A 27,325-nucleotide genomic window follows, 5' to 3' on the forward strand; every position below is an offset into this window, starting at 1 on the left:
TTAAAAAAACCCTTTGTTTAACAACCAAGTTGGGGAATGGCCCCACCTGTGAACTCTGCATAGTAAAGTACCAAAAAGTTTTTCTCACAAATAAGATGGAAGTGGGGAAAGCAGTATGAGAAAACTATCCCCTTTCCTAAAGGAACTGATAAGTTTTCCTGGACTGATGTAGTTGAAACCTAGACACTAAAATAATGGGCAGCATAGATATACATAGAGTAAATAATAAGAGCTGTAGCATTTCAGATAAGGTTTTATGGAAAATTGCCTGCTGCTGAAGGGAGATTGTACTGGACAGGGTGAAAATTTAATTTTTTTCTCCTGCTTTCCTTTCTCCTTCATTCTTTACTTTGCCTCTCCTAAATTGCCACCTTCACTGCCTCCCTTTAATCTTGCTGGTGTTGTGTACATGCTGTACACCTGCAGAAAGGAACACAACTCAGATGGGCACAAGGCTCCCTATTCTGATTATGTGTTTCCAAAATGAGGTAAAGAATGGCTTGACTATTAGAGAGAGATGGCAAGAAATTACAAGCAAACACTATAGCTAGGGTGGGCTTTTGTTTCATAAATTTAAATCTACACTCTAGTGCTTGGGAAGGGAAATTTTAAATCAATATTACTTCTACATATAAATCATGTAATAATTCTACATGCAAAGAAAGTAATACATGTCTTTTCCATATTCATCTTAAAGATGTGCTAAAATCAGGCTACACTGTAGCTGACAGATCTGTTCAACTGATAGACAGAGAAAAAGGAAATGCTGTAAGTTACCAGGGTTTTCGTGTCACAAAAGGAGAATGATTTGTTTTAAAGCAATTGTATATAGGATGGCAGATGGTTTGCTAAGACCCACTGCCTATCATACTGACCAATATTGTCTAATTATGCACCCAGGTTTGTCTGTAATCACATTGTCTCCTCTTATACTTGAATTGCAAGCTCCTTGGGGCAGGGACTATCTTTCTGCTATGCAGTTGAATAGTATCTAGCACAGCAGGGCTCTGGTTCAGGACTAGGTCTTCTAAAGGCAACTGCAATACAAATAATAAATAAAAATAACGTAGGATGCCAGTCTCCTATAGAATTAGAGAACCCAGTGTAGCTGCCTTTTTTCTAGTAAATGCCTCACTTAAATTAGGAGAATCTATAAATAAGCCTCATAAAAGTATTTTCTTTAAACTCAAGTACCAGGAAATCACTTAACTTCAAATGAGATTAAACCAGCTGCTATGCAAGGGGGAGGGATAGCTCAGTGGTTTGCGGGTATGCCTGCTAAACACAGTGTTGTGAATTCAATCCTTGAGGGGGCCACTAAGGGAGCTGGGGCAAAATCAGTACTTGGTCCTGCTAGTGAAGGCAGGGGCAGGACTCAATGACCTCTCAGGGTCCCTTCCAGCTCTATGAGACAGGTCTAGCCCCATATGTTATTTTTTATTATTAACTACACTACCCAGGAGGCCCCGCGCTCGGCCGGAAGGGCCCCGCACGTGGAGGGACTGCATTACCCAGAGGGCTGTGGGGTAGCGATGTCGTGGCGTTTGGGGTGACTGAGGAGGGCCCGGAAGCCGGAGCTTGGCCGCTGACGCGCAGAGCCGCTTCCTCAGCGGGTGGGGGGGAGCCGGTCCCCTGCCCATCCCGCCGCAGGGATGAGGCGCGCTGGGCTGGGTAAGCGGGGGGCGGCGGCGGGAGAGCCGGGGAGGGGCCCGGGCTTTGCAGGGCTGAGCGGGGCGGTCGGGGAGCGGGAGTTGGGGGGTGGCCGGAGGAGGGACCGGGCCGTGCAAGGAGGTGGAAATGATGCGTGAATCGTTTCTGTGGCCGCCTTACCCGTGGCCTGAACTAGTGTCTGGCTAAACTCCAGCGCGGTTACCCCCGCCGGGGGTTGTGCCCCTGTGAAGTCAGTGGCACTGGGAGGAGGCTGCAGAAGCGAGACACCATCCCAGCGCTGGGGTAGGAAGCCCGTGGGGCACTTTCCTTTCCACCTCGCTGATCATAGTTTATCAGACTCGCCCCACTCCAGCTGCTGCTTTCCTTTACCCCCCAGTAATTGAATGTTGTCGTTGTTTCAGAGCTTCTCTCAATACCCTTCAGCAATCGATTGTTATTTACAGAAAGTGGGAGGTCTGAGTCATGTCAGGACCCACATGTAAATCTGTGGTAGAGATCATCCTCCAACCTGCTGATGATGACAGAAAGTGAAAGAAGATAAATTTAAATTGCTGCTTTTATTTTTGCCTTTTTGTTTTGTAGCATGCTAGTACTAAGCTCATGGACTCTGTTTTAGAGCCTTGACTTGAAAAACGTATTTGTAAATTTATATGTAGCTGTTTGTTGCCCTTCATTTCCTGCCTGAAGACAGGCTACTTCTGCAGCTGGTATCAATCTTTCAGATGTGTCTATAATGTGGCTTGGAAATAACCCTTTCAATGTTGGGTAACAAGAATGCTGGCCATTGGAAGGATTATGTAAAAGGGAGTATGGGAAGTTATGAACATGTTGCTGTCTGGGGCAGGCACTATTACTTGTACAGCACATTGCCGTTAAGTCCTTTCACTACTATGTAAGGTTGTGATTTTCCCCATAATGGTGGGAAAAAGTTAAGTAAATGAGAAAAAACATAGTCCAAATTGACAAAACTGTAATTATGTAAATAAAATACAAGAATAAAAGAATTACCCAATCTACTAAGTAGTTAGGATCTATTAGTTTTGACCAAACCATTCAGAATGTAGTAAAACAGACTCTGGGTCTACTAGGGTAGACTCAGCAATGCCAACAAACATGAATTTGGCAGGTATAAAAACACTACTTCCTTTCATGACTTTACCTTTGCTGTGTATATACTGGGGGTGGGTGGGTGGGTGGAGTTGTCAGCAGAGCTATGTGACCAAGTGTGTAGATTTTATCTCTACACTCCTGACTGAAATCGCTATGCTAAGTGTAGGTAAGGCCGTAGACTTAGTTCTTTGGGCCATAGTAGACCATCTTTTTGTTATGTGTTTCTATCATGAGTAGCACAACAGAACCCTGATTCCTGACTGGAGGCCTTAGGCTATGTCTACACTACACACTGTGAAGGGTATGTGTAGCTACATGGTGCAGTGAAAAGCAGGTTGTGTCCATATTGCAGTGTGTAGCTACATGTCAATGAAAGACTCTGGTGGGGGCAGCATGGAAAGACTTCAGCAGGTCCCCAAGCCTTTCATTGCAGTGAGAAAAGGCTCTGGCAGAGGGAGGCTGAGCTGTTCCCCGCTGCCAGAGTCTTTACCTGTGGTGGGGAATTGCCAGAGCCTTTTGCTGCTGCTGGAGCCTTACCCTGCCACCAGAATCCTTATCTGCAGCAGGGCAAGGTTCTGGCAGCACCTTTCCCTTTTCCTGCTGCCTCCCCTTTGCTCGAGTCCTTACCTGAAGTGAGGAAAGGTTCTAGAAGTGGAGAGTTGCTGGAACCTTTTCCACTCTGCCAGAACCTTTCCCTGCTGCCTCCCCCTGCCAGAGCCTTTAGCCACTGCTGGTGTGTTTTCTTGTGGCACGGAAAGGGAAAGTCTCCAGTGGGACACTGCATGACTAAAAAGAGCAATGTAGACAGGAAGGCATGGCTTGGGGAAGTAGAGAGCCATGTAGGCTATGTACCTGAGTTCATACCCTGACCATTCAGGGATGTCTGTACTCTACTCACCTAAGCTGTGCCTCACCGTCTACACTGCTATTTAAACTTGTGCTGCGGGTTGGGGGGCCACCTTAGTACATACTCTACACACTGTCAAAAGAAGCATATAGTGCAAATATGGCCTTAGATACTACTGCAATACCAACAATATTTTTTTAAATGTACAGAATTCAACTGATCTAGGACTATTATTTTATTTCCAGTCTTCCATTATGATTAAGGCTATGATTTAATCATGGGTATTTGTGGTAAAAGTCATATACAAGTCATGGGCAAGAAACAAAAAATCACGGCCTGTGACCTGTCCGTGACTTATATCATAAATATCCCCTATTGAATCTTGGGGGTGGGTGGTGGGGGTTCTGCAGAGGGGAGCCTGCGGCACCAGCAGCTGAGGCAGGAAAGCGCTGGGGGGCCGCCAAGCAGTGGCTGCTCCAGTCGTCCCCTGGGACCGCTGCAGCAGCCACCGCTTGGGTGGTCCCTGGGGCCAAATGCCTGGGGCCGCCAGAGCAGTGGCTGGTGCGGCTGTTTCTGGGGTTGGGACCACTCCAGCAGTGGCTGGCTGCGAGGCCGCTCCCAAAGCAGCCTGTGTGGCTGTCCCCAGGGCTGCCTGTGCAGCTGGCCCTGGGATCAGCCATACTGGCCACTGCAGAAGTCTCAGAGGTCTCAGGAAGTCAAGGAATCTGTGACTTCCGCGACCTCCATGACAAACACAGAGCCTTAATTATGATGCAACGGCATGATACAACGTACTCTGCAAACAAGATTTGGGGTAGAAATCTTGATCTTTACTTTTAAATGCTAGAAGAGAATAACAACATTTTTTCTATCAGCCATGTTTCTGACACTTCTTTGTGCTTGGGATCAGTCATGTTAGTTAAGTAATAGGTTTCATAGCTGCTTCTGAATTCTTTCAGGTTTTTTTGTGTGGGTCTAGTTCTTTAATTAAATCAAATCAGATTTCCACTGAAGGAATGGTCAGCTTGTAGTGTCAGATCCCTCCAAACACACCTTCTAGTTGCTTTTAAAAAAAAAAAAAAAAAAGTTTAGTGCCTCTCCCTCTGGTCCTCTGATCAGGGTAGATTTGATTTAAATCACTAGTCAAGAAGACTCAATTTAATCATAGATTTCTACATAAAAGTGCATTCTTGTTGGTTGTTATAACCTTAATACATATTCTTCACATAACTCAGAGATAGATGTAGGTTTCATTTTAGAAGGTACACACTATTTTGAAAACTTTTCAGATTAGTTTTACAGCTATAGCAGAAAATGAATGATTCTTTGGTTATTTAATTTACCAAAGGTAATTGAAGCAGATAGTTCACCTTCCAATGACTTCATAAATATCTCCAGTTCAACAGGTTAATCATTAATATTTGGAGGATTTTCTTGCCATGCTGTATTAGGAGGAGAACATCACCAGACAGACATTTAAATTGTTTTATTTAACTAAAACAACAACGTTAAGTATTCTGGATTTTTTTCTTCAACAGCAAACATATAATATTTTAACAAAACAAGCGTATGTCCCTCACTTCTCACGTTTATCTCCAGACTTCTTCTCCTTGTCCAGATCTATGCTGCCCCCAACAATCTTCTATTTATTGAATTTTTTGAAACTTTGCACTTTCAGAAAGAGGTAGGGAATTGACAGTGTGTACACAAATTTGCAGAGGAACAATAGAGTTGAGGTCTGTTATTTCTCACCTCTATTTATTTATTTATTTATTTACAAACATTTTTGCTGTTAACAAGCATGTTACCTCTGGGGACACAAATCCAGTTTGAGAACTGCAAAAATAAGCATCTCTGATGGTATCTTCTAAACTGAGCACTGAGTCCCATTGGGTAGATAGAAAGATTAACCTAAATAATCTGGACCGAAGCCTGTGGAACCCCATAAAATAGGGTCCCTAATCAATGAACTTATTGGAACTCATTTACAAAACTTTTCTTAAACATACATGAATATATTGTCTCATAGTATAGAATTAGAATTTATAATCCCTATTCCATGATGACATATCTTTGAGCTATAATATATATTAATTAAAATTATCTTTAGATAGGTTTTTTCCTCAAAAAGCATTTTATCAAAAAAATCTAATTTTTTTTCTTTTAAAAAATCATTGATTTTTATCCACCCCGCCTCTGATTAAAAGTCATGCTTTTTAAAAAGTTTGTGCTCATTATACATTTTAACATTTATGGTAGTTTGGTGCAAATATAAATACTGTTCTTGAATTCCACAGAGTCTTTGGGAAATTTGGGCATCCTCCTCTTTCAGTCAATCAACCATGGTGTTGATGGTGATAGTAAAAGAACTTTGAGCTTCCAAAATACGTTGTAGGATTGGTAGGAATTAATACTTCATCAACAAGATATATATCATGTGACCCATGCATCAGAAGTTTAGGATTAATTCAGACAGTATTCTTTGATTTTTCTATTCAGACATGGGATCAGTATTAAATGGGAACATACTTTCCCTGAGTGGATGTTTGTACCCATTCCTGGGTCATATTAGACTATTGATGTCAAAGTAATTAAAATATAGGGGTGGTTACCAGCTCACTCTATAATACTGATTCTTTAAATTTTTCCCCTTTCTTCACTTGCAAGACCTGAAAGTTTAAAAATGTCTGGATTTAAGTGCTTCAGACACTTCTCCTAATTGCTCATTTTGTGGTACATTGAAGGTAGTGTTCAACATAAAAAGGAGGTTGCAAATTGATAAAATTCAGTGCCTTGCTTTTCACATTTCCTATAGTATTTGCCATCTTTTTGGTACCGGACTAACAGACTGTTCCTGAATGAAACTGATGTTGAAAAGCTATTAGAAGGCCAGACAAAGTGACTTAAATTGATCATGTGGCTACATCGCTATTATGATGGCATTAAAAAATGTCCTGCTTGCTTAGAGTTATTAAACTTTGTGCTCTATCATTTCAGTAGATGGTTTCAGTCAATAGAATATTTGATTTTAAAGAATCCAAAAAAACAATTTTTGTGCAGTCTAAGATGAGTGTGAATCCTCTATCTTCCTAGTTCACAACTCTTGACAGACTCTTACATTTTATTTTAGGAGAAATCTGTTTTATTTAGTCTATTCAGTTTCTACTTGCCTACCCAGTCCCCCTCAGATTGAGGCACATTGAGAGAGGTTGTCTAGGTAAATTCTTCTATTCTTATAAATACTTACAATTTCTAGAATTTCTGCCATTGCTTCCAGCCACCTGTCCCTTCTTTAGCTGCCTATTACACAGTGGTGCTTACTGTATACTGCTTATTACCATAATGACAGCACACAATGTTGTGGGACAGTACACACACGGCATTGATTTATCTTAAACTTCAAAAGTCTGCCCTTTGTACTTCTTCCATACCTGTCTGACAACCCCATTCCCGCTTGAAGTTGTGGTTTATGTAAATATGGGGTTTGCTTATTTAAAAGGCTGGGAATGCTTGTTCCATTTGTAAAAGACTGTCTCTTGCAATGACCTTTGATGTATAACTACTGGACTTTGGCTCCAAGCTACAGATTATCAAAGTCCATTGTAAACACATCCCTACTATAATATTCACTTAGTAATGAATACCATAAGGTTACTTCAATTATAATCTCATATTTTGCACATGCTTGTAACTCTGCGAAAAGGTTCCTTTTGAGCCAATTTTCCATATTTGGTCTTAATCCAAATCTGACTGGAAAAAAATTAAAAGAAAAAGATCAATTTTCCCATTTTTGAGTAACATGATAGTAAAATGGAAGCTTTCCAGTTCATTCATCCTTACTGAAAACTTGTCATTAAGCCAACTTGTGAAAAAAAAAAAATTTTTTTTATTCTGCATCTGTAAAAAAAAAAAAAAAAAAAACACCCAACAAATAAAAAAACACCTTGGTATTATGGAATATCATAAATCCATAATATCAGTTATCTAGTTATCCTGTGTATGCCTCTACTGTATATGGTACAGTGTGAAATCAGTCAAGAGATAATATCAATGCATTATTCTTGTTTTGTGGATATGACTGCTCTGTCTCCTCTCTCTCAAAACCTTTTCAAAGATGAACTGAGAGAATTAATTTGTCGAGGGGATTCAAACAGTTTTAGTGTGATTTGAAATTTTTAGGTACTAGTGATAAATTATGATAGGAACTAGATTGCTAGCTGAAAGTAAATACAATCTCTACTCTAAAGTTTAGCAGGTTTTCTTTTCTCCCCCCCCCCACTCCCCCCGTTTTACTTCATCATTCTCTTTCCCAATCCTGGAAACTCGGGCTTTTACCCAGCCACCTCCCTTGATATGTCTTCTACTTGTGGCCTGCTTCACCCTGCTGTTCCTCTTAGCCTGCAAAGCTAGACTGCTTTTGCTTTGAGTATTGGGGTGTGTGTGTGGGGGGGGGGAGAGGGAGGGGAGGGAGAGAGAGAATGCAGGGATCACGGTGCATCCCTCTCCCAGTATGTTGTTTAGCTGCTGGTTGGACAGTCCCTTTATTAGAGGTGGGAGGGGGTGAGCATACTAAGCTGATGATTTTGGCACTGACTCTCCTCTACTGGTCAGTCATCTGCCAGTTGACAATCTGGGTAGCAGCTCTGAAGCTCCTTCATCCAACTAGTAGATGACTTGCCAAGTGCAGCATCCCACTGCAAGGCAGAGGTCTCTTGCTGGTAGACACATGAGTAAAACTCTGATTATGCAGTCTGTATGTTAATACTTTTCCATTTTTATAAACTAAAGGGACATTAAAACCTATATTTAATATAACAGGTTACAATGTAAACATTCCAAAGTCAAAACTACGAAGACTCTTACTGAGTAACCTTAACTCCTGCATTCCACATACGGCATAGTTGGGAGTGTGTACTTTAATATACAATGGACTCGCTGCTACTTTCAGCCTTTTACCATTCAGGCTCTCTTCCTTAGAGAATACAAAAATTTACTGTATCTGAGGGCAAAATTGGGTCATGATATATGATTTAGTTAAATCAAGGTTACCAAAGAACCTTTTAATTTCCCGATTTCTGAATTGAAAGCTAAACTCAATGTTCTAAATTCCTGAGAGAATTTGTGTATGTTAACGTCTCTTGCTCATTCTTGAGGATGCTGCAGGGATGCACAAGGGATGCATTTGTAACCATAAATGGACTGGGACCCCCATGATACTGTATTTTGCTTGGATGGTATTTCCTGTCTGTAAACCTGATTTACTGGTCTCTTTTTTTTTTTTTTTTTTTTTTTTTTTAAAGGTGAAGGAGTAGCTACTGGTAACTATGGCTATACCAATAGTGGGTATAGTGTACACGAAGAAGAAAATGAAAGGTTAACTGAAAGTCTGCGTACAAAAGTCTCTGCCATAAAATCAGTAAGTATATAATTATAGTGGCATCATCACTTGGAGTGAATTAAGTGCACAAAATCTTATGAACCAGTGAAGCAGCAATAGAGTAAAAGTTTAGAACGTAAATTGAATACAAGAAAAAAATATTGCCAGTCAAAAAGCACAGTGCATTCATTCGTGTAGCTGATTTCCTCTTTAATTAGATTTTAGCTCCAGCTGTCCTTTTTGGCTAATCATGAAGCTACTTGCCTGTTGAGGACAGCAGAGTCTATACCTTCTACTTATTCTCAACTCTAGGAGTCATTTCCTTGAGTATGAATCACGCTGGTCAGGGAAACTAGAAGCCTGGGTTTAGCTCAGTAAATGACCTGGCAACCAATTTGTGTGTTTGTTTGTTCCTGTTAACTTAAGGAATTAGACTACTTGTACTTAGCAGAGACAGTAGTTGAAGGACAATCAAGTCCTTCAAGTTGAGGTTTGGACAACTTTTACTACATCTATTTATGAATTTATAATATGGAATAGGAAGTAACATCCTGATTTCCTCAAAAGAAGAAATGTCTTGCCTAGGGAATCTTAACTCATTTTAGAGACTGAGGACTGTATTTTTAAACCTTTTTCTAACCAAAACCCCGGGAGTCCACTTTACTCAACTAGAAATTTTATTTTTCCAATAGTTAGTCCATTCCAAGACCTGTTAAACATTTTGGAGCCCTCCCTATAGGTGCCGTTTCTAGAGATGTGGTACAAGGCAATTAATTTTACAGAATCAAAGCCCTTACAATCTTATTGCTAGACTGTTGCTCATAATTAAGCAATTCAGTTCCAATTAGACAAGCATAGAGACAGATTAGCTTAAATAAATGCTGTCATCTTAAATCATACTTTGAACTAGGGGTTGCATCACAAGTGGTGGTTTGGGTTTTGAAGTAAAATCAGAAAAACACAGTGACTGCTAAGATCTAATGGAGTGAGGGAAGGAGAAGCTCTGATTTCTGCTCTCACAGCTTGTCACTCCTAACCACCTTCCCTACTGCTAGCACCATGCTGTACTCCTGATAAGTGCCACTTAGAATTATCTACACAGTACCCTCATACAAAAACAGCAAAAGACCATGGGAGTGGGATCATAACACAAAAAAGTAGGTCATTTGGGTGGCCCCAGGTAGGAAAGTTTGAAATTCTGCTGTCAACATGTCTGTGTTAATAATATCACAATAAGCTACTCCAGGGTGTGCATTAGTCAGGTCATTGCCATATACTTCAGGTGCACTGAGAGCCAGGAACACAGACAGTACATTCAGTCATCCAAGCAGTGTACCAATAGCCTGATAACTGCACCCTTGAGTAGCTTATTGCTATGTAAATTTGACCCATATCTTTTAAGTTTCTGGTAATTCATGCTATGTCTCCTTCTACTGTGAAGAGTGGTTCTTAGTAAAATGAGAAAAATAGGGAAAAGACTATAAACACCTTTGCTCTATTCTGAATATTTGATTCCAGAGTCAATCTTTATAGAGAACTTAAAAAAAAATCTGGAGAAAAATGTGTACCATAAAATAATGCCAGTCCTAGGCAGTATATGTTCTTGTCATAAACTAATACAACATAAATGTAGATGCGGTGGTGGCACTCCATCACCAGAAGAGGATCCGTGCATGTCAGTGAGATGCATTCAGGTTAGAGCTGCTTTGCTGTAGGGGAATGGTGTAAAGTAACAAGTGTCCCAGAGCTGAGGAGCTTATTTATTGCTCTTGTGCACAATTTCCTTCGTAGGTGTTTTTCTCTAGTCTCTTTCAAAATATAGCATCCATGTTACTACATCTAGAAAAAAACTGGTGATGACAGAACAGATACTTTCAGAATGACTTCTCCCAGTATATAATGTCAAATCTGGTTTATAGGACTCAAATAATATAAGTAATGGTAATGCTCACTTCTTTTATAGCTTTCCATTGAAATTGGAACAGAAGTTAAAAATCAGAATAAAATGTTATCCGACATGGTAAGTATGTAGCAACTAATCTTATGAATTTTTACAGTGATATATACATATGCTTGTTTATAGCTGGCATTTTTTATATTAAGTGATGGGACTAAGAATTTATCTCTTATGTTATATCATACCACAAAAATGTTAATTACTTTATTATAGGGACAAAAGGGAGAAACAGTTCTAGCCTCCAAATTGACCATTAGCTACTATTTCTATAGCAGCAGTGCTTCCTCATATAAACACTTTGGCCTTGTCTACGCTACCGCGGTAATTTGACCTAAGTTACGCTACTCCAGCTACGTGAATAATGTAGCTGGAGTCGACGTAGTTTAGGTCAACTTAGGGTGGGTCCACACTACTCGCCCGATTCGGCGGGTAGAGATCGATCTTCTGGGATCGATTTATCGCATCTCATCTGGACGCAATAAATCGATCCCAGAAGTGCTCCCTCGTCGACTGCGGAACTCCTGCTCGCCGAGAGGCGGAAGCGCTGTCAACGGGGGAGCTTGCCTGCGCCGCGTGGACCCGCAGTAAGTAAACTTAGTTCGATCTAGGAAACATCGACTTCAGCTACGCTATTCTCGTAGCTGAAGTTGCATTTCGTAGATCGATCCCTTGCCCCAGTGTGGACCAGCCCTTATTGCAGTGTCTGCATTGTGCTGCATCTCTTACTTTAATCTTCTCGTTCCAGTGGAGTACCAGAGTCAACTGGAGAGTGCTCTGTGGTTGATTTTAACAGGTCTTCACTAGACCTCCTGCAGCAGTGTTGATCCCCAGTAAGTGTAGACATGGCCTTTGTATGAATATAATTTTTAAAGGAGCAGTTAAAATTGGTAGGTCCCAGATGAGTCTAATTATTTCTGCTCTATTAAAGCAAACATGCACTAGGAATTAAAGTATAGCTTTGACAAACCTGTACAGGAGGCATGTCAGTGCTAGAATTGATTTAAAAAAAAAAAATGGAGAAGAGAAGCAAAAACAAGAAAATCAGAGAAAATTGGTTACTTGTGCAAGATGTACCTGAAAACAGGTAATCGGATGCAATGGACATGAAAGGAGGACTTCTCTTTGTTATAGTCTAGCAAGATGTAACTGCCTGTTCATATGCTGGTTTGAAATGTTTTTTAATATTCTAAATATAGGAAGAAAAGACAAATGCAAGAAGTGAATGTGCATAGTCCATTGTAGCGTGGTATTATTTTCTTAGAATGATTCTCTATATGTTCTCCTCTTTCGTAGGACTCTGACTTTGATTCTACAGGTGGATTTCTAGATGCGACTATAGGCAGACTGAAAACACTCTCCAGAGGGAGCCAGACAAAACTATTGTGCTACATGATGCTCTTTGCACTCTTTGTCTTTTTTGTAATTTACTGGATTATTAAACTGAGATGATGCAAATTATATCCAGTTTTTTTGTGCCACTTCAACAGAATTACAAAATGGTCTTAATTTGTGAGGACAGACCTTAAATTTACATACTCTGTTGATAAATATGGTTAAATGGTTATTGTAAATTATATTAGATATCAGTGCATTTGTTATGTATATTTTGTCTTGATGTTTACCATTCCAGAAGCTTTCTTATCATATCCCCTGTTTTCTGGGGTTAACAAATGTTATCTACTACCTTGTGCATATTTACATCTTGGCTCAAGTTACTCTTGGGGAAATATCTTTGGAAATGCAAAACAAACGAACAAAAATTAAAAACATGCCCTGCCAGGACAAAATTTGAACCTTTAACTTTGAATTTCCTTTAATGGGTTTCACTTTTTTAATAAAGTAGTAAAAAAAAATTATAAACAAAATTAGGGCCTGATCCTGAGCAAGGACCTTAGGATCAGGCTTGTAGCAATTTGCAGATTATAGAAGTATGAAAAAGGCTTGTGCTTTTTTAAAACAGAGTTATTGTAACATAGATTAAACCACCTGAAACTACAAGTACAGTACTGTCATACTTGTAATGCTTTGGGTCGGGGTTGGCAAGTTTCTATAAGTATCATGGCTTAGAATTTAAAAATGAAATAAAAAAAAAAACACCTTGCAGTTTAAGGAGGAATTAACTGACCTAAACTGGAAGAACGTTGGTTAATTTTAATTTGAGACCAAGTAATGCTAAGGGCTGGTCTACGCTGGGAACTTACAGCAAGATAGCTATGTTTCTCAGAGGTGTGGAAAAATCTTCATCCCTGAGACACATAGCTATGCAAACCTAACCTCTGCTATAGACAGCATTAGGTGGATGGAAGCATTCTTCTGTTGACCTAGCTTCCACCTCTTGGGGAGGTAGATTACCTATGCTGACAGGAGAACCCCATAGCGGTGCATAGGTAATGTCCACGCTGAAGTGCTATAGTGGTGCAGATCAAGGAACATTGCACATGTAGACAAGCCCTAAGATGTATTCAGTATAATCAAATGCCTTTTGATAGTTTGGGGAACCAGCATGGACAAGATGCAAATATTTGCATAGCATCTTTCCATTACATTTTATATTTAAGTGCTTAAAATTTACTGATTCTATTGAATCACTGGGGTTTTTACCCTTCGTACATTTCTGTCAGTTAATGACCTCTTAAAGCTACTTAGCATTATCTTGAAATGTGAAACCAGATTTATAAGCTCTTATACTGGAGAGTATTATGATGCAAGATAGCACTAATTACCTCTTTTGTTAGAGGTACTTTTATTTATTAAGATTAAGCCTTAGTTTTGGTTATTCATAAAGATAAATTGTTGACTAGCAATTATTACACTGTTAAATGTAGCACACAAAATAGAAACCATTTTCTAGAGATTGAAGTGTTATCGAAAAGAAAACTATGCCTTGCCTAAATTTTCTAGACTCACTATTAATGCAATATGTTGCCATGACTTGTAGTACTCTACCCCATTACAAAGTGTAAAAAATAAAGCATGTCTGTGGTATATTTCTTAGGCATATGGATTTGTTCCTGAAAATAGATGGCAGGTTTGTTCCATCTTATGTAATTTTTCCTCGCATAAAATACGAAGAAGTTTTTCAAAAGTGCTGATTTTAAAATAATGTTAGAATCCGTATTAAATATTTTAAACAGCAGCATTTAATGATGTAACTGCTCTTGCTTGGAAAACAAATAACTTAAACAGCTGGTTAACTGAGGTGCATTCTGAATATTTAAGTATCATACTAGTATTAGTCTGGCGGGAAGTTACTTTTATCAGGGCCGGCTCTAACTTTTTTGCCGCCCCAGGCAAAAAAGAAGAGCGCCTCTCCACCGTAACACCCCCCCCCCCAGCACTGCGCGGGGCCGCCCAACCCCCCGCCCTGAGCGCTGCGCTGGGCTGGGCCGGCCAAACTCCCTGAGTGCTGCACCGTGCCACCGAAGCCCTCGCCCCCCCCACCAGTGCAGCGCCGCCAAAACACCCCTGCGCTGCCCGGCTGAAACAAAAACAAAAAACGTTTTTTATCCCTCGAGCGCCCCCGACCACCCCAACATTGGCCAACCTTTCTGAGGTGCCGCCTCAAGCACGTGCTTGGTCGGCTGGTGCCTAGAGCCGGCCCTGACTTTTATAATCCATATTTGGCAACTTGATTGTGTTTTTCTTATCTACCATGTCTGAAGTAACCTAATTCTAGATAGTCTGCAAAAGAATTCATCTACTATAGTTTAAGTAGACTTGAACATTTTTTGTTGTCATACTTCTAAAAAAAATTGACACAAACAAAATGTGCTTGAAATACTGACTCTTATGTAACACATCCTCCTCCTTTAAAGGATTGCTGTTTATATCACTGTAGGTATATTGCAATGGGCCTCTGTCCAAGGAACCCTCCATTTTTAACATAAATCTGCCTTCAGGAATTAAAGTACACTCACTATTCCAGTTGTAGATATTGTAGTCTTTGGGAGTGAGCGTCGCCCCCCAAGCTGAGATACTACAAGCATTAATCTGAATACATTGCCTCTGACCTCCAGAGTTTTGCACCTCATCTGTCTTGCCAGGCTTAGTGCTTCCCCTTTGCAGGTGGCAGGGCCTGGAGTAAATCAGCCTCACTCTGGACAGTGTTTCTTTCCCTTTTTATTTATCAGTTTTTTCAAGGAAGGCTTTGGGGCAGGCCCAAAGAGTGCTCCAAACAAAAGAAACAAATTCACAAACACAAAATACAGGAGGATACCTTTTCCTATCCCCTCTCTGCGGGTGTTGTCCTGTTATTGGCTCCGGGGTACCAATCCTTCCCCTAAATAGGCATTCAGTTTAGTTGTTTCCCCTGCCAGGAGGAGAGCAGCCTCTCACCCTGGAGAAGCCTATCTTCTGGCTACCACTAGCCCTGCAACAACTTGTCTCTCTGCCCCCTCTCTCACCAGAAGAGGGGTTTATAATTGTCTCAGGCAGCCCTTAATTGAACTAAGGTGTCCCTAGTTGCACTGAGGTAACCTCTAAGTTTATAGGGGAAAGGGCCTTTATCATTCTAGGGCTAGCTACTGTGTTACCCACCACTTCTCCAACACACACACACACACACACACACACACACGTTATTGCAGTGTCTCTTTTTGGTTATCAAACATAGTATCTGAACAGTTTCACTACATGGACTACTTTATTTTTTTCTCCTGCTGCCTAGTGTATACAACTACCTATATGGCAGGGACTCATTGTGTATGCAATCCATAGCATAATTGAACTACGCTTGAATGAATGTTGGTATATTTTCTGCCCTTGCCCAAAAGTGTTGCACTAACACCGATGTGTACACTAGTACTTGCTTTAGTTTATTCTTGCCCTTTCTCAGCCTTTGTGGGAATCCTCAGATAATAAAATCTGCCTCTGTTTGATCGTCTTAGATTGTTTAAAATTGACAGGATTTTGAGGTGTAGGTTTTAAACCTCAACGGGTGAGTAAAAGGTAATGTCTATGAAAGACTCAATCTCCCTAACCCTTGATTTCTGGGGAAACTGTAGCTCGAGTTTTAGCCTTTTCTTGATATTACAACCTAATTAGTTTTCCAGGAAAAATAGATCTGATACTTTGAATGCAGAAACAATCTTTGGAGAAAAGTGAGGGTATCTTTAAGCATGAAGGAACAGTAAAATGTGAAGGAGGGTGTGACACTGCACCCCATATTCTTCATAGTGATAGGATGATATGATTATAGCATAATTATGATGTATTTTATGCAAAAGGGTCACGTAGGATGTCATTAGAAAAGCTATGATTTGCTGAATATGATTATCCCATTTGTATGCATGTATCATTTTTGTATCTGAAGTTATAAATACTGTATACCTGTACTTCAAATGGAGTTACACTTGGGTAACATCCACTAGACAAGATGTTTTCAGTCTAGATAGCTGGTTGGGAAGGGCTTATTCAGGGCAGTGAACCATGAAGGAAAACAATAGGCCTTAGGAGAAGCTTATCTCCCACCTGGTGAGCTTTCCAGGGAACACTCCAGACAGCCTATAAGTAATGGCTGCTATGACTCTACAAGGACATGTGACGAGGCCACATGATTCCAGAATCCATCTTGGGATGTCAGTATTTTTCCACAAATTGGTCTGGGGACTAAGTTTTAAAACAAAGGGTTCCCACCATATGCTAAAGCTATTTAAGGCAGGGAGTGACATCATCTGTTGTTCTTCATTCCCCACCCAAGAAAACACCTGAGAAACAATGATTGAACTGGGGAAAGTGCTGGACACAGGCTAAAGGAATTTCTAGTCTGTATATGAAAGACTTGAGAATTCCAAGCTGTAAAGCAAGCGCAGCGTGCCCCTTAAGAATCTGCAGCCTGCTTGTATCACCAGCCAGGGTGAGAATTCGCTAATTCATATCCTATCTTTCTAGTATCTAAGGCTACGTACTCACTACGGGGGGTAGGGTCGATTTAAGATACGCAAATTCAGCTACGCGAATAGCGTAGCTGAATTTGACGTATCGGAGCCGCCTTACCTCGCTGTGTGGACGGCGGTAAATCGACCTTTGCGGCTCCCCCGTCAACGGCGCTTATTCCTACCTCCGCTGGTAGAGTACAAGTGTCGATTTGGGGATCGATTGTCGCGTCCCAACGAGATGCGATAATTCGATCCCCGAGAGATCAATTTCTACCCACCAATTCAGGCGGGTAGTGTAGACCTGCCCTTAGACTTCGTTTCTATTTTTGTTTATTTACTAGGTAATCTGCTTTGATCTGTTTGCTATAATTTATAATCATTTAAAATCTATCTTTTGTAGTAAAGAAACTCGTTTTTTTCTTTATTTAAACCAGTGAGTTTGGAGTAAAGTGTGTGGGAATCTTAGCTCAGAGGGGCTGTTGCATATTCCTCTCCACATTGGGGAGATGGGGGGGGGGCAAACTCTGAGTTTACGCTGTACAGTTCCCTGGGCTAATCTTCCTATTATCCCCTTTTGGGTTCCTTAAAGACTTTGGGGGTGGGGGGGGAATTCCAATTGTGGAAGACGGGTGGACTGAAAGGAGTGAGCTTTACCATCCTGGCTGCCACCTTCACAGGCTTCTCGGGCCGCAAGATTCATTGTGATAGCACTAAGTCTTCATCATCTTGAGCATGAGAGATGTCCTGACCAACCCAGCCCAAAGGAAAACCCAGAGGATATTGTCACTTCCACCAGATCTGACTAAATCCTGACCACCAGCTGGAATGTAATACTTGGGTTTCTGCTCTAACTCCTTCTCTGGTTTGTCCTTTTTCCTTCTCTTTCCACCTTTTGTTTAATAAGAGTTGGGCTTAGCCAGCCAAACAACTGCATCTTTTGCAGCACTGCGGTAAAGCCAGAGACAATCAAGAAGAATGCCTTAACAGCCTGATGTTGCTAAAAGTTGTCCGAGTGGCTCGATAAGACTATGCTGTACCTGTCTTTCTCCAGCAGCAAGCACTAGTAACAGAAACTATATTTTCCCGTCATTGTTTTTCTCCACTTTTGTGTGTGTTTTGTCTTGAAGTGGGATCAGACTTTTACAGCTCCACCCCTGTCTCCAGTAATTTTTTCTCTTTTCCCTAAAAAAGAACAGTTGTTACCATCTTTAATACCATCTAAAAGATTGTCAAACCAGGTGCATTCTTTATAAAACGGTCTGCAGCTAAATAGAAAGGGATAGTGTTAAAATGAAAACCTTACTTAATGCTTTACATTTCAAATCTCTATCATTTCCTTTTCTGTATCTTTAATAAAAGGATAGCTTTTTAATGGTGGTTGTTGACATGCTGGCTGAGGTCTCTGCTCAACCCTTGGCCTAAACCATTTTTAACTGTTTAGTGTTGTACAATGACAAGATCACTAACACCTGTGACTTTCTGGGCCCATTTATTCCACTCAGAAATAAGCATTGGCCTCTGGATAGGTTTAGATACAACAAAATATAATTACTTAGAATACTTTATAATTCATACCCAAAAATGTTAGTGTCTCCCTATATCAGCAAATATTTGAGTGCTATGATATGGTCTTATGGTCATAAAATACTCTGCATTTATTCACTACAGAGGTGGGTGCTATACGAAAACTTTAGTACACTCATTAGTATTTTGTCAAATGCACACGTATTAGAGCTGAGTAACATTTTTCAATCAAAACTATTGGTGAAAAGGGCAGATTTGGGCTGACCACATCACTCTGTGAATTTGCATTGATTTCAGCAAATTGTTTTGGCAAAAAGAAAACCCGAGTTTTGTTCTGACATTTTTTAAACTAAATATTTCAGTTTGAAACAACTATTTGAAATTTCCTTTAATTTTATTAAAAAAGAAATGTTACATTCAACTTTTTTTTTTTTTTTTTTTTTTTTGGATCAAACAAAAATGTTTGATTCAACTCAAAATGATTTTTATTGTTTTCGTTTTCAGAACTGCCAGCAAACCAAAATGTCCGTTGTTCACACAGTTCTACAAAGTATATTGTAATTATCTTTGCTTTTGTTTCTAAATTTAATTGCTGTGGTGTTGGGATTTTTTAACATTAGTAATTTTAGTAATGGCTCTTGCACTTAATGCAAATGATATTTTACTGTACAAGTAATGCAGGTATTTCAAGTTGCAATGTACTTTTATATTAGCTGTCATGATACTTAAAGGAAATATCTGCTTTAAAGAATTAACCCCACAGTGCTGTGGAGATTCCTTAAAACATACTTTGATTTATCACTAAACCGTGAAAATTCTCCATGTTAATGAGGAGTAATCCCATCAAAAGCATTTTTTTTTTTTTTTGCAGTAAGATGGTTTTGACAGCTGTGATTTTTTTTTTTTCCATTTAAAAGGCTTTGTTCTCATCTAAAAGTGGTGGGAGGAATGACCAAAGTCAATTTTGAAGGTACAGATAAGGTTGAAATAAATGTAAAGACTAATTTTGATTCAATGCAAGTATAATGTAAAACTAAACTTTACATTTATTGCCAGCGGACTACAAAAAATGCACAAACCAAGTAAAAGAAGTAATGGAGAAGACAGGTTTGAGATACAATGCAAAGAAATGTAAAGTCATGTTAATGGGGACTGTAGGGACAGAAATCAAAATTGAAGACGAGAAACTGGAGAAGGTGGACAATTTTGCGTATCTTGGAAGTACCATCAGCCAAGATGGTACTAGTTGAGAGGAAATAATAAGAACCGGGAAGGCAAACACTGCATTTGGAAGACTCAAAAACATCTGGCAACTCAAAAAATCTCCCTCAAGACAAAATTGCATGTGTACAAAGCAACTGTTACCGCCATCACAACATATAGCAGTGAGACATGGCAACTTACCAAGAAAAATACACACAAGCTGGATGCATTTCATCACAAATGTCTGAGAAGAATATTGGGAACAACATATAGAGATAGGAAGACGAATGAAGAAAGCAGAAAAATTACTGGACAAGGTACCCTCTCACAAATAATGTACAAGAGAAGACATCAGTGGCTGGGACATGTGCTGAGAATGAAAAAAGAATGCTTACCACATACCGCCCTTGAATGGAAGCCAGAAAATGCAAGAAGAAAGACCGTGAATAACATGGAAACGAACAGTTCTGAATGACATCAAGCACCTCAACATGAAATGGGAAGATTTGGAGAGAAGGGCAGTTGACAGGCAAGGATGGCAAATATGGGTAGCCCAATGTGCAGCAAAGCACAGGATGGACTAAGGTCTAAACTTTACATGTATTGCAAGCAGCTTTACATTTCATGTCAGGGACTTCTGTAACAAATTATGCTAATTTGTCCAATCAAATTTCATTTGTCACATATTTGTGCTTTAAAGCAATTACAATTTACGGTACTGTTAAACATATTTAATCAAGTTTAAACAATTCCAATGAGTGTAACTGACATTGATGAATCAATATTCATAGTGAACAAATATTAATGGACTGATATATTTAGAGAGAGAGAGAGAAATGGTATTGTCTATTTGGTATTTAGGTCCTAACCAATGTAAACTGCCGCTAATCATAGATTCCAAAGCCAGAAAGGACACTTGTGATCATCCAGTATATTCTCCTGTATAACACAGGCAGTAGAACTTCCCCAGTTTGGTTGAAAACTGTAACAATTTAGCTAAGGACTAGGAATTGTCAGGCAATGTTGCCAGACTTATGGCCACTGTTCAAAATGAATGACGTATATGTAGAGCCATTTTCTGCAGTGTGTGAGATATTGATCATTGAATATTACAAAGTGAAAGTTATGTAACCTATAGGTGAATGAAGGACAGCAGAATTACTGTTCCAGTAATGGAATATACAAGTTTAAGAAATGAGGCATGAGAAATTCTGGTGCCTAGAAGCCTTAACTGTGAACCAGGACTGTACAACCACAGAAGAAAAAAAAAGGCCATTCCACAAAGACCTTACAACCTAAGATAAAGTGCATGTCTCCAATAGACGATATGGTTGGTATTCAGTGCAGTTTTACATTAAAATTTGCGTAAATAAACTACTCGTAGAATTCTCTCTTGCATGGGACATGGCAAGGCGGCACTCAATTTTATCATGGTTTAGGTTTTTTAACTGTAGGTGTAGCTTGCTTATATAAGTAGACACTCACTCCATTTACTTAATATGCACTAGACCACTCAAAAGCAGCAAATGGTCTGCAACAAGAGGAAAAAAATGTTGCAAGAGGATACATGTTTTCAGATTACTTCCTTTTAATTTCAATATTTAATTTAAAAGTTATGGTACAAGAAATTTTGAATACAAAGGCACTAAGTAGTAGGTCATTGGCATAAATGCTAGAAAATTTCACTTAATCACCTTAGATATATTGCTTATTCTTTCAGTATGTAATCAATATACTGTATCTCTCTCATGAATTTTCAGTGAAGAAATGTAACTGTTGCTGGGTGTTACTTCTTTTGTGGAAGAGTTTCCATATATTTGCATATAATGGAAAGCATGACTTCATCTGCACCAGCTCCTATTGACAGTAATCTTGAGTCTCTGCAGAGACAAAGAATGGATGAAAACATTTGTATGATACATCAGCTGAAAATTCATGCTGAACTGAAATGTTTCCTGCCCCTCCCCCCACGTTTAGTTACTACAAAGTTACTTTTCCTCTGGTTTTATTACACAGAAACGTACTCTAGCTAATATTGTACATACACATCAATCAGAGTGAAGAAAGCTTTGCAGGTTGTTTGAAAAGAAAAACAGCATTGCTTCAGCCATAGCCTAAAGTTTGGAAATGCAGTTTTCTTCAAGTATAATGCTAGCTCTGAATTTCAGTAACTTTGTTTCCCCTTCCAAGTAAAGCTTATGAAGGATTTACCCCTTTGTTACCTTCCTACAGCTTTAAAAATTTGCCAGAGAAACCTTTAAGGAGCAGCTTGGTGTTCCATTGTCTACACTGTTTGGATTGTCCAAGTTTGTTAGGCTAACACTTGAAATCTCCATGCTCACCAGGATGAAGGCTGCACTTTACAAAATGAACTGTGGCCCATCTTTTCTCTGGAAATGTGTCTGCAGGAGGTAAAAGGATTCTAGGGAGAAAAGGGATCTTGCATCCTTTAACTTTTCAGACATTCAGTGTAGTCTGTAACATTGAACTTCAGTGATCTCTGTAGTGAAGGGGCGCAATCGAACAGCAGCGGGGGTTCTGCAGAACATTGGGGGCAGTCTATTTTTGCACAATGACTTGGAAGTAAATACTACTACTTTAAAATACATCACGGTATCCAACATCCACCTGGATCTGATAAGACTATTTTTTAAGGCCTTACTTTTACTCAGTTTATCTTCCTGGAAGGGCCGCTCTAACCTTACTTACTTTTGACTGAGAGGTTTCAGCAATATTAATTGAAAAGCTGGCTGTTACACCACTGTGCCATCCCCACCTGCGATGCCTAAATTCTCATAGCTACTCAGGCCATAAACTGCCATGCCCCCTCTCTTCCCTATTTTCTTTGTAAATTTGATTTTTCCTGGGGAAAAAAATTGTTCTGCTAAACTACCACTCCTCAATTCAATGGTGACAGTGCGGTAATCAGACACCTATCAAGAAAAGAAGAAATTACTTAGTCATTCTAGATCAGATGTATACGTTCATAAGATTTATGGTCTGTGTGAACAATGGCATGAAAAGTTACACTGACTTTTTTTAACATTTTCAAAAAAACCCAAAGATAATGTGACAGCAAATGCTTAGTTATTCAAAGTAACAACTTAAAAATCACACTTATAATTTTATCTTTTACCAATAAAACTTTGCCCAGCAATAACTAAAAGGTATTTGAGAAAAAAAAAAAAACTTTCGGTTTTACCCCACTTTGCACATTTGGCAGCACCATTTACCGTCATTTTATCTGTTTCATATGCATAGCCAATAATCAATTTCCCCTGTTGCTTGCTGGGGTTTTACACACAGCAACTTGGGAAGAAAAACATTTAAAAAGCAGGAATGCAACACCGTAACCGTTGGCAGACGTTCGAGGTAGCTTGTAGTATTTGAAACTACTGTAAAAAAAATTGTGACTACTAGATTTCAAGTTGATCATAACCCTTTACAAATAGAAATAGTTTCTAATTAAGTAAATTACTTAGTCACTGACAAGTAAAAAGTCATGTTATATTAAAATGAAATCTAAGTTTGTTGAATATCCAAACATGTAATATATGGAAGATGTCTGCCTATATAAAATGGGGATGTGTCCATGAAACAATTATATATCTGGAATCAGTGAGAGAAACTGATTTTCTCCTCCTCCTCTCCCCCCAAAAAAGAAAAGAAAAATCCTTACTATATCTCTTTTATTTAACAAATACTGAGAAATAAGAAGTGAAACATCTGGGAAATGCATTATATAAAACCAGCAGGATGTGTCTGGTGAGGGCGAGTGGTAACTAGCCTTCATTAATTCCTTCTTCTAACAACTCTGTACGTTGGAAATACTTTTGTAGAATAAATGATTTAAGAACTATTGAACTTAAAGTGATAGTTAATAAAACAACTTGGCAGACAGGTTTGTACAATGTCTGGTTAAAACTCCCTACCAACAGTATTAAGCAATTTAAAAGCTGAATTTATTAAAGAGTTATCATAATGCATGATGCTTGCTGAAGTAATAGCAGACTGTCCTGTGTGTCAGGCACTAACACTGCTTACTAAGGATTACTTTGCAAACTAATTCTCATGGTATGACTGAATGGAAATGCCGAGCACTTACGGTAACAGCGGCTTGCTGCTGTACAAATGTCACAGTGATGTGAACTGATTACAGCAATGTCTGAGTAAAATGAAGAACTAGTATTAGGAGACTTGCTGCTTTGTTTATTAGTAGAGATTACAATGGATCACAGAGTAAACCTGTGTTTGTTCCTTCAGGTGATATTCTTACTTCACCTCTCTGGTGACTATGATTATCCAACCATGGAATTGTATTAGTTCATAACAAAATTCTGGAGTGTGACCATCATCATTTAGGTCTATTTATAATGCTTTTTCTTTTGAGGTGGCAAGGATTTCTTTCTTTAATATTAGATGGCAGGCACAGGATAGATCCCAATAGGAAATGTGCTGGATTTGCCAGCTGGGGAGCAAATACATAACTACACTAGTCTGCTTAGTAGCTATCCTGGAATGGGCCCAGAACAGCCGTGTCTCAGAGTCAGACGGGGGATCCCAGAAGTAGCAATAGTGCCAAAACCACAAGTTCAGAGGACAAATCAAACCCATACAAATGCATGAGATTTATTTCCATCCTCCACATAAATCCCACTCCTGTGGCATATGTAATACGAATGTATTACAGCACCACGGCCAATAGCAGCGTGTTCTGAAAAGGGCAGGAGGCTTGCAGAAAGATGCTCTGGGGAATGAAGCACTTACACTGCTCCCAGCTCGGGAAATTGCCACATCACTACCTTGTGGTCAACACATCCGAGCTCTCTTTTTCAGCCAGCCCACATCAGGCTTGCCTCTCTGAAGCAGTAGTTCTACAGCATTTCTAACAAAGGGACGGCAGTTTTATATCAGATGTTTTTAAACAACATTTTCCTTCTTCTGTTGCATTGGTTTAACAGAAGAGGTTGTTAGCAATGAGACTGTTGACAGTTTATATCCCGTGCTCTGATGTAATTTTTAGTAAAAGTACTTCAAGAGCTTTATTTCTAGAAACAAAGTAACACGTTATAAAGAAGTAAACTTTTTATAACGTCCATTTTTTCAATTTTCCTATTGCCACTTTACACAGAAATGGTATATTTACTAATATCTTGACAGACCTAACCCTGATTCCACTAACACTTTGTTAGGCATCTTATTACGAGGATTTATATGCAAGCTACTATAGGCAGGAGAATTTAAGATCCATATTTTGTTTATGTAACAATACATACAGCATTAACGTCATTTGGCATATAGGCTATAACCATCCTCCAAAAGAATACTGGGTACTGGAGCCAGCATCCCACTTAAAGGATTATTGGCACCTCATAGAAAATACTCTACTTACAATTTTGCTCATTTCTATAGTCAGTATTTCTCTTCTCTCTGTTTTTATCATCTTTGCATGAATCTCAGTGGGCTCAGGGTGTATAGTTTGGCATCTCCCTTTTAAAAGTCCATGGCGTCTCTACAGGTAAAATTTACTCATGGTATGTAGGGCCGGTGCAAGGCCTTTTCACCTCTTAATTCCCATCCAAGGGGCTGTATTGAGGGAGCAGGGGGCAGAACTTCATTCCTCCACATGTCTTGGAAAGGTCCTCTGACCTAGCCCCACACAGGTTGCTAGAGAAGACTACTGGGAGGTCAACCAGGGGAAGAGTTGTTGGAGCTGTGTGGAGTGTTGAGTTTCAAAAACAGGAGCCTAAAGGTAGACTCCTGAATCCACTTTTATGGGGGGGGTCAAATTCTGTTGCGCTTTCATTTTTATTTTGGTTCTGTAATTTGTGTCAGGAGCACCTAGGATAGGCACCCCCTTGCTAATGGGGAAAGGACCTGTCATTAAGGTGTCTCTCTCTGAAGCTCCTGCCTTAGAGACATATAGAGCTAATGGTGAACTGTAGAAGGAGATGGAGTCACCACCACTCCCTTTATTTGAGCTTCAGACGAGCCTTGGGGGTAGACTGAACCACACAATTACTTTTAAAGCTGTGATCCTACAAAAGGGATCTTCTTCCATGTTCCTTGACTGTTACACCTGGGCAAAGTCACATTGGAGCCAATGAAACTCTGTGCCTGTGGATCCCCACTGCAGGATCAAGCAGGAGGATCAGAGCTGTGGCTTGTGTAACTCCAATGGAACTTCATTATTTACATCAACTGGGGGTCTGTTCCAGATTATTTACACTGCAGCAAAATTGTAAAGAGCAAACATCCCATGTAGAGTTTTTAATACTGCATATATTTGATCAAAGTTATTTAAAGCAGAGTCAAAACCTTTCACATTCTCAAACAGTGACTCACCTGTAAAGTCTGCTCACTAGCACCTCATTGGTGAATCCCATTCCTCCCCAGAACTGGAGGCAATTATCACTCAGCTCACGGGCTAGACGACCTGCCTTTAGTTTAGCCATTGAAGCAAATTTGGTCACATCATTGCCTCTTATATAGAGCACTAAAATAAAAGCACACATTCTACAGTAAGTCACTGACTGCAGTGTAACCTCACTCCCAACACCCTTCCCATATTTTTCCAATCATGGCAATTGTTTCATATTAAGAGTATATTCCTGAAGCCAAATGTGGAAGCTTACCAACAGCCTGGTACAGCAGAGAGCGAACAAGTTCCACCTCAGTTGCTAATTCTGCCAGGCGAAAGTGCACTGTTTGGTTATGCAGTACTGGCTGGTTGTATATTTTCCGTTGGCGAGTATAGTCAATAGTTTCTTGTATCACATTTTCCATTGGTGCCAGGACTAGAGGAATCGAAGCACAGAACAGCAGCTGTTTTTACTCAAGGGTTTCTCAGGTATGTGGTGTGTGTGAGGTTTGTTAAAAAGGAAGACTTTTTTCTCCTCCCAGGTTGTGTAAAATAGGTACAATAAATAAACCAGTTGTTTAAAAATAAATTATTCTATGGGGCTAATTTACTATTTATAGTTTCAATTCCCTACAGATGTTGGTCATTCCCATATGTCCTGAAGAAAGACTTTAGAATATATGTATGTATAAGCTGGAATACTAACAACATCTTCTTTTCTATCCCTACTGTCAATACCCTTGTCCATGCTTCAATAACCTCCTACCTCAATTACTGTAACCTTCTTCTCTCCATCCACCTCATTCCTTCTAGGCCATCCACATGGCACAGCTGCCAAACTCATCTTCCCTGCCTCATCACCAGTCTTTATGAGTCCCTTCAGGGACTTCACATCCCCTTCTGCATCACTTTCAAGGCTACTCCTTGCTTCTGTCTCATCATTTGTCACTCATCACACCCATATAACCTTCTGTACATGATGGGACAACCTAAAGGAACCAAGAATTCTGAACTGTATACAGGAACATAAGAATTACTATACTCAATAAGACCATTAGTCCATAGAGTCCAGTGGCCTCAAAGGATGGTGTAAGAATCCTAGAGTGTTACCCTGGATTTGAGGGGTAGGGGTGTACTCCAGAATGTGATCACGCTAATTGCAATCCTATTATGTGCATTCAGCCACCATGAATTAATAAAATAGAACACCACATAGTATAGGGTTAATTTGAAAGCAGGCTTTTAGAGGCAAGGTCAAAACTAGCTGGCAATTTCTGCTAATCAGAATGGGAGGAGGGGAGAGAAAAAGTCAACAACTGAGACTGAAAGAAAATAAGTGGATGGAAAACCTTGAATCTGGGCGCCTCTGATATAGAAGTTTATTATGATTAAGATTGTT

The 27,325-nt window shown here is 39.6% G+C and overlaps 2 protein-coding genes across 2 annotated transcripts in view; one reads left to right on the forward strand and one right to left on the reverse strand.

Annotated features, from left to right (window-relative positions):
* The first annotated feature begins 1,540 nt into the window (after positions 1 to 1,540).
* On the forward strand, positions 1,541 to 14,888 carry BET1 (Bet1 golgi vesicular membrane trafficking protein). Its single transcript, XM_054020439.1, has 4 exons — positions 1,541 to 1,671; positions 8,929 to 9,044; positions 10,969 to 11,025; positions 12,256 to 14,888. Exons 1-4 carry the CDS (start codon positions 1,653 to 1,655, stop codon positions 12,409 to 12,411), a joined length of 348 nt encoding a protein of 115 aa, XP_053876414.1. The 5' UTR covers positions 1,541 to 1,652; the 3' UTR covers positions 12,412 to 14,888.
* Positions 14,889 to 21,131: 6,243 nt separating this feature from the next.
* Positions 21,132 to 27,325, reverse strand: part of LOC128832813 (probable acyl-CoA dehydrogenase 6) — a 147,574-nt gene continuing 141,380 nt past the window's right edge. The window contains exons 7-9 of the mRNA XM_054020441.1: positions 26,201 to 26,362; positions 25,911 to 26,061; positions 21,132 to 21,445 (exon numbers count right to left, since the gene is read on the reverse strand). Coding sequence (XP_053876416.1) covers positions 21,352 to 21,445; positions 25,911 to 26,061; positions 26,201 to 26,362 — 407 coding nt within the window. The 3' untranslated portion in view covers positions 21,132 to 21,351. The remainder of the gene's footprint in view (positions 21,446 to 25,910; positions 26,062 to 26,200; positions 26,363 to 27,325) is intronic.

This window comes from Malaclemys terrapin, chromosome 2 (genome assembly GCF_027887155.1).
Source record: "Malaclemys terrapin pileata isolate rMalTer1 chromosome 2, rMalTer1.hap1, whole genome shotgun sequence".
In the NCBI taxonomy this organism is placed as follows: Eukaryota; Metazoa; Chordata; order Testudines; family Emydidae; genus Malaclemys; species Malaclemys terrapin.

Excerpts from the sequence above, each read along its gene's own strand:
- BET1 (XM_054020439.1), top strand. Across the intron at positions 9,045-10,968 it reads AAGTCTCTGCCATAAAATCA|CTTTCCATTGAAATTGGAAC; the intron begins GTAAGTATATAA and ends CTTCTTTTATAG. Across the intron at positions 11,026-12,255 it reads ATAAAATGTTATCCGACATG|GACTCTGACTTTGATTCTAC; the intron begins GTAAGTATGTAG and ends CCTCTTTCGTAG.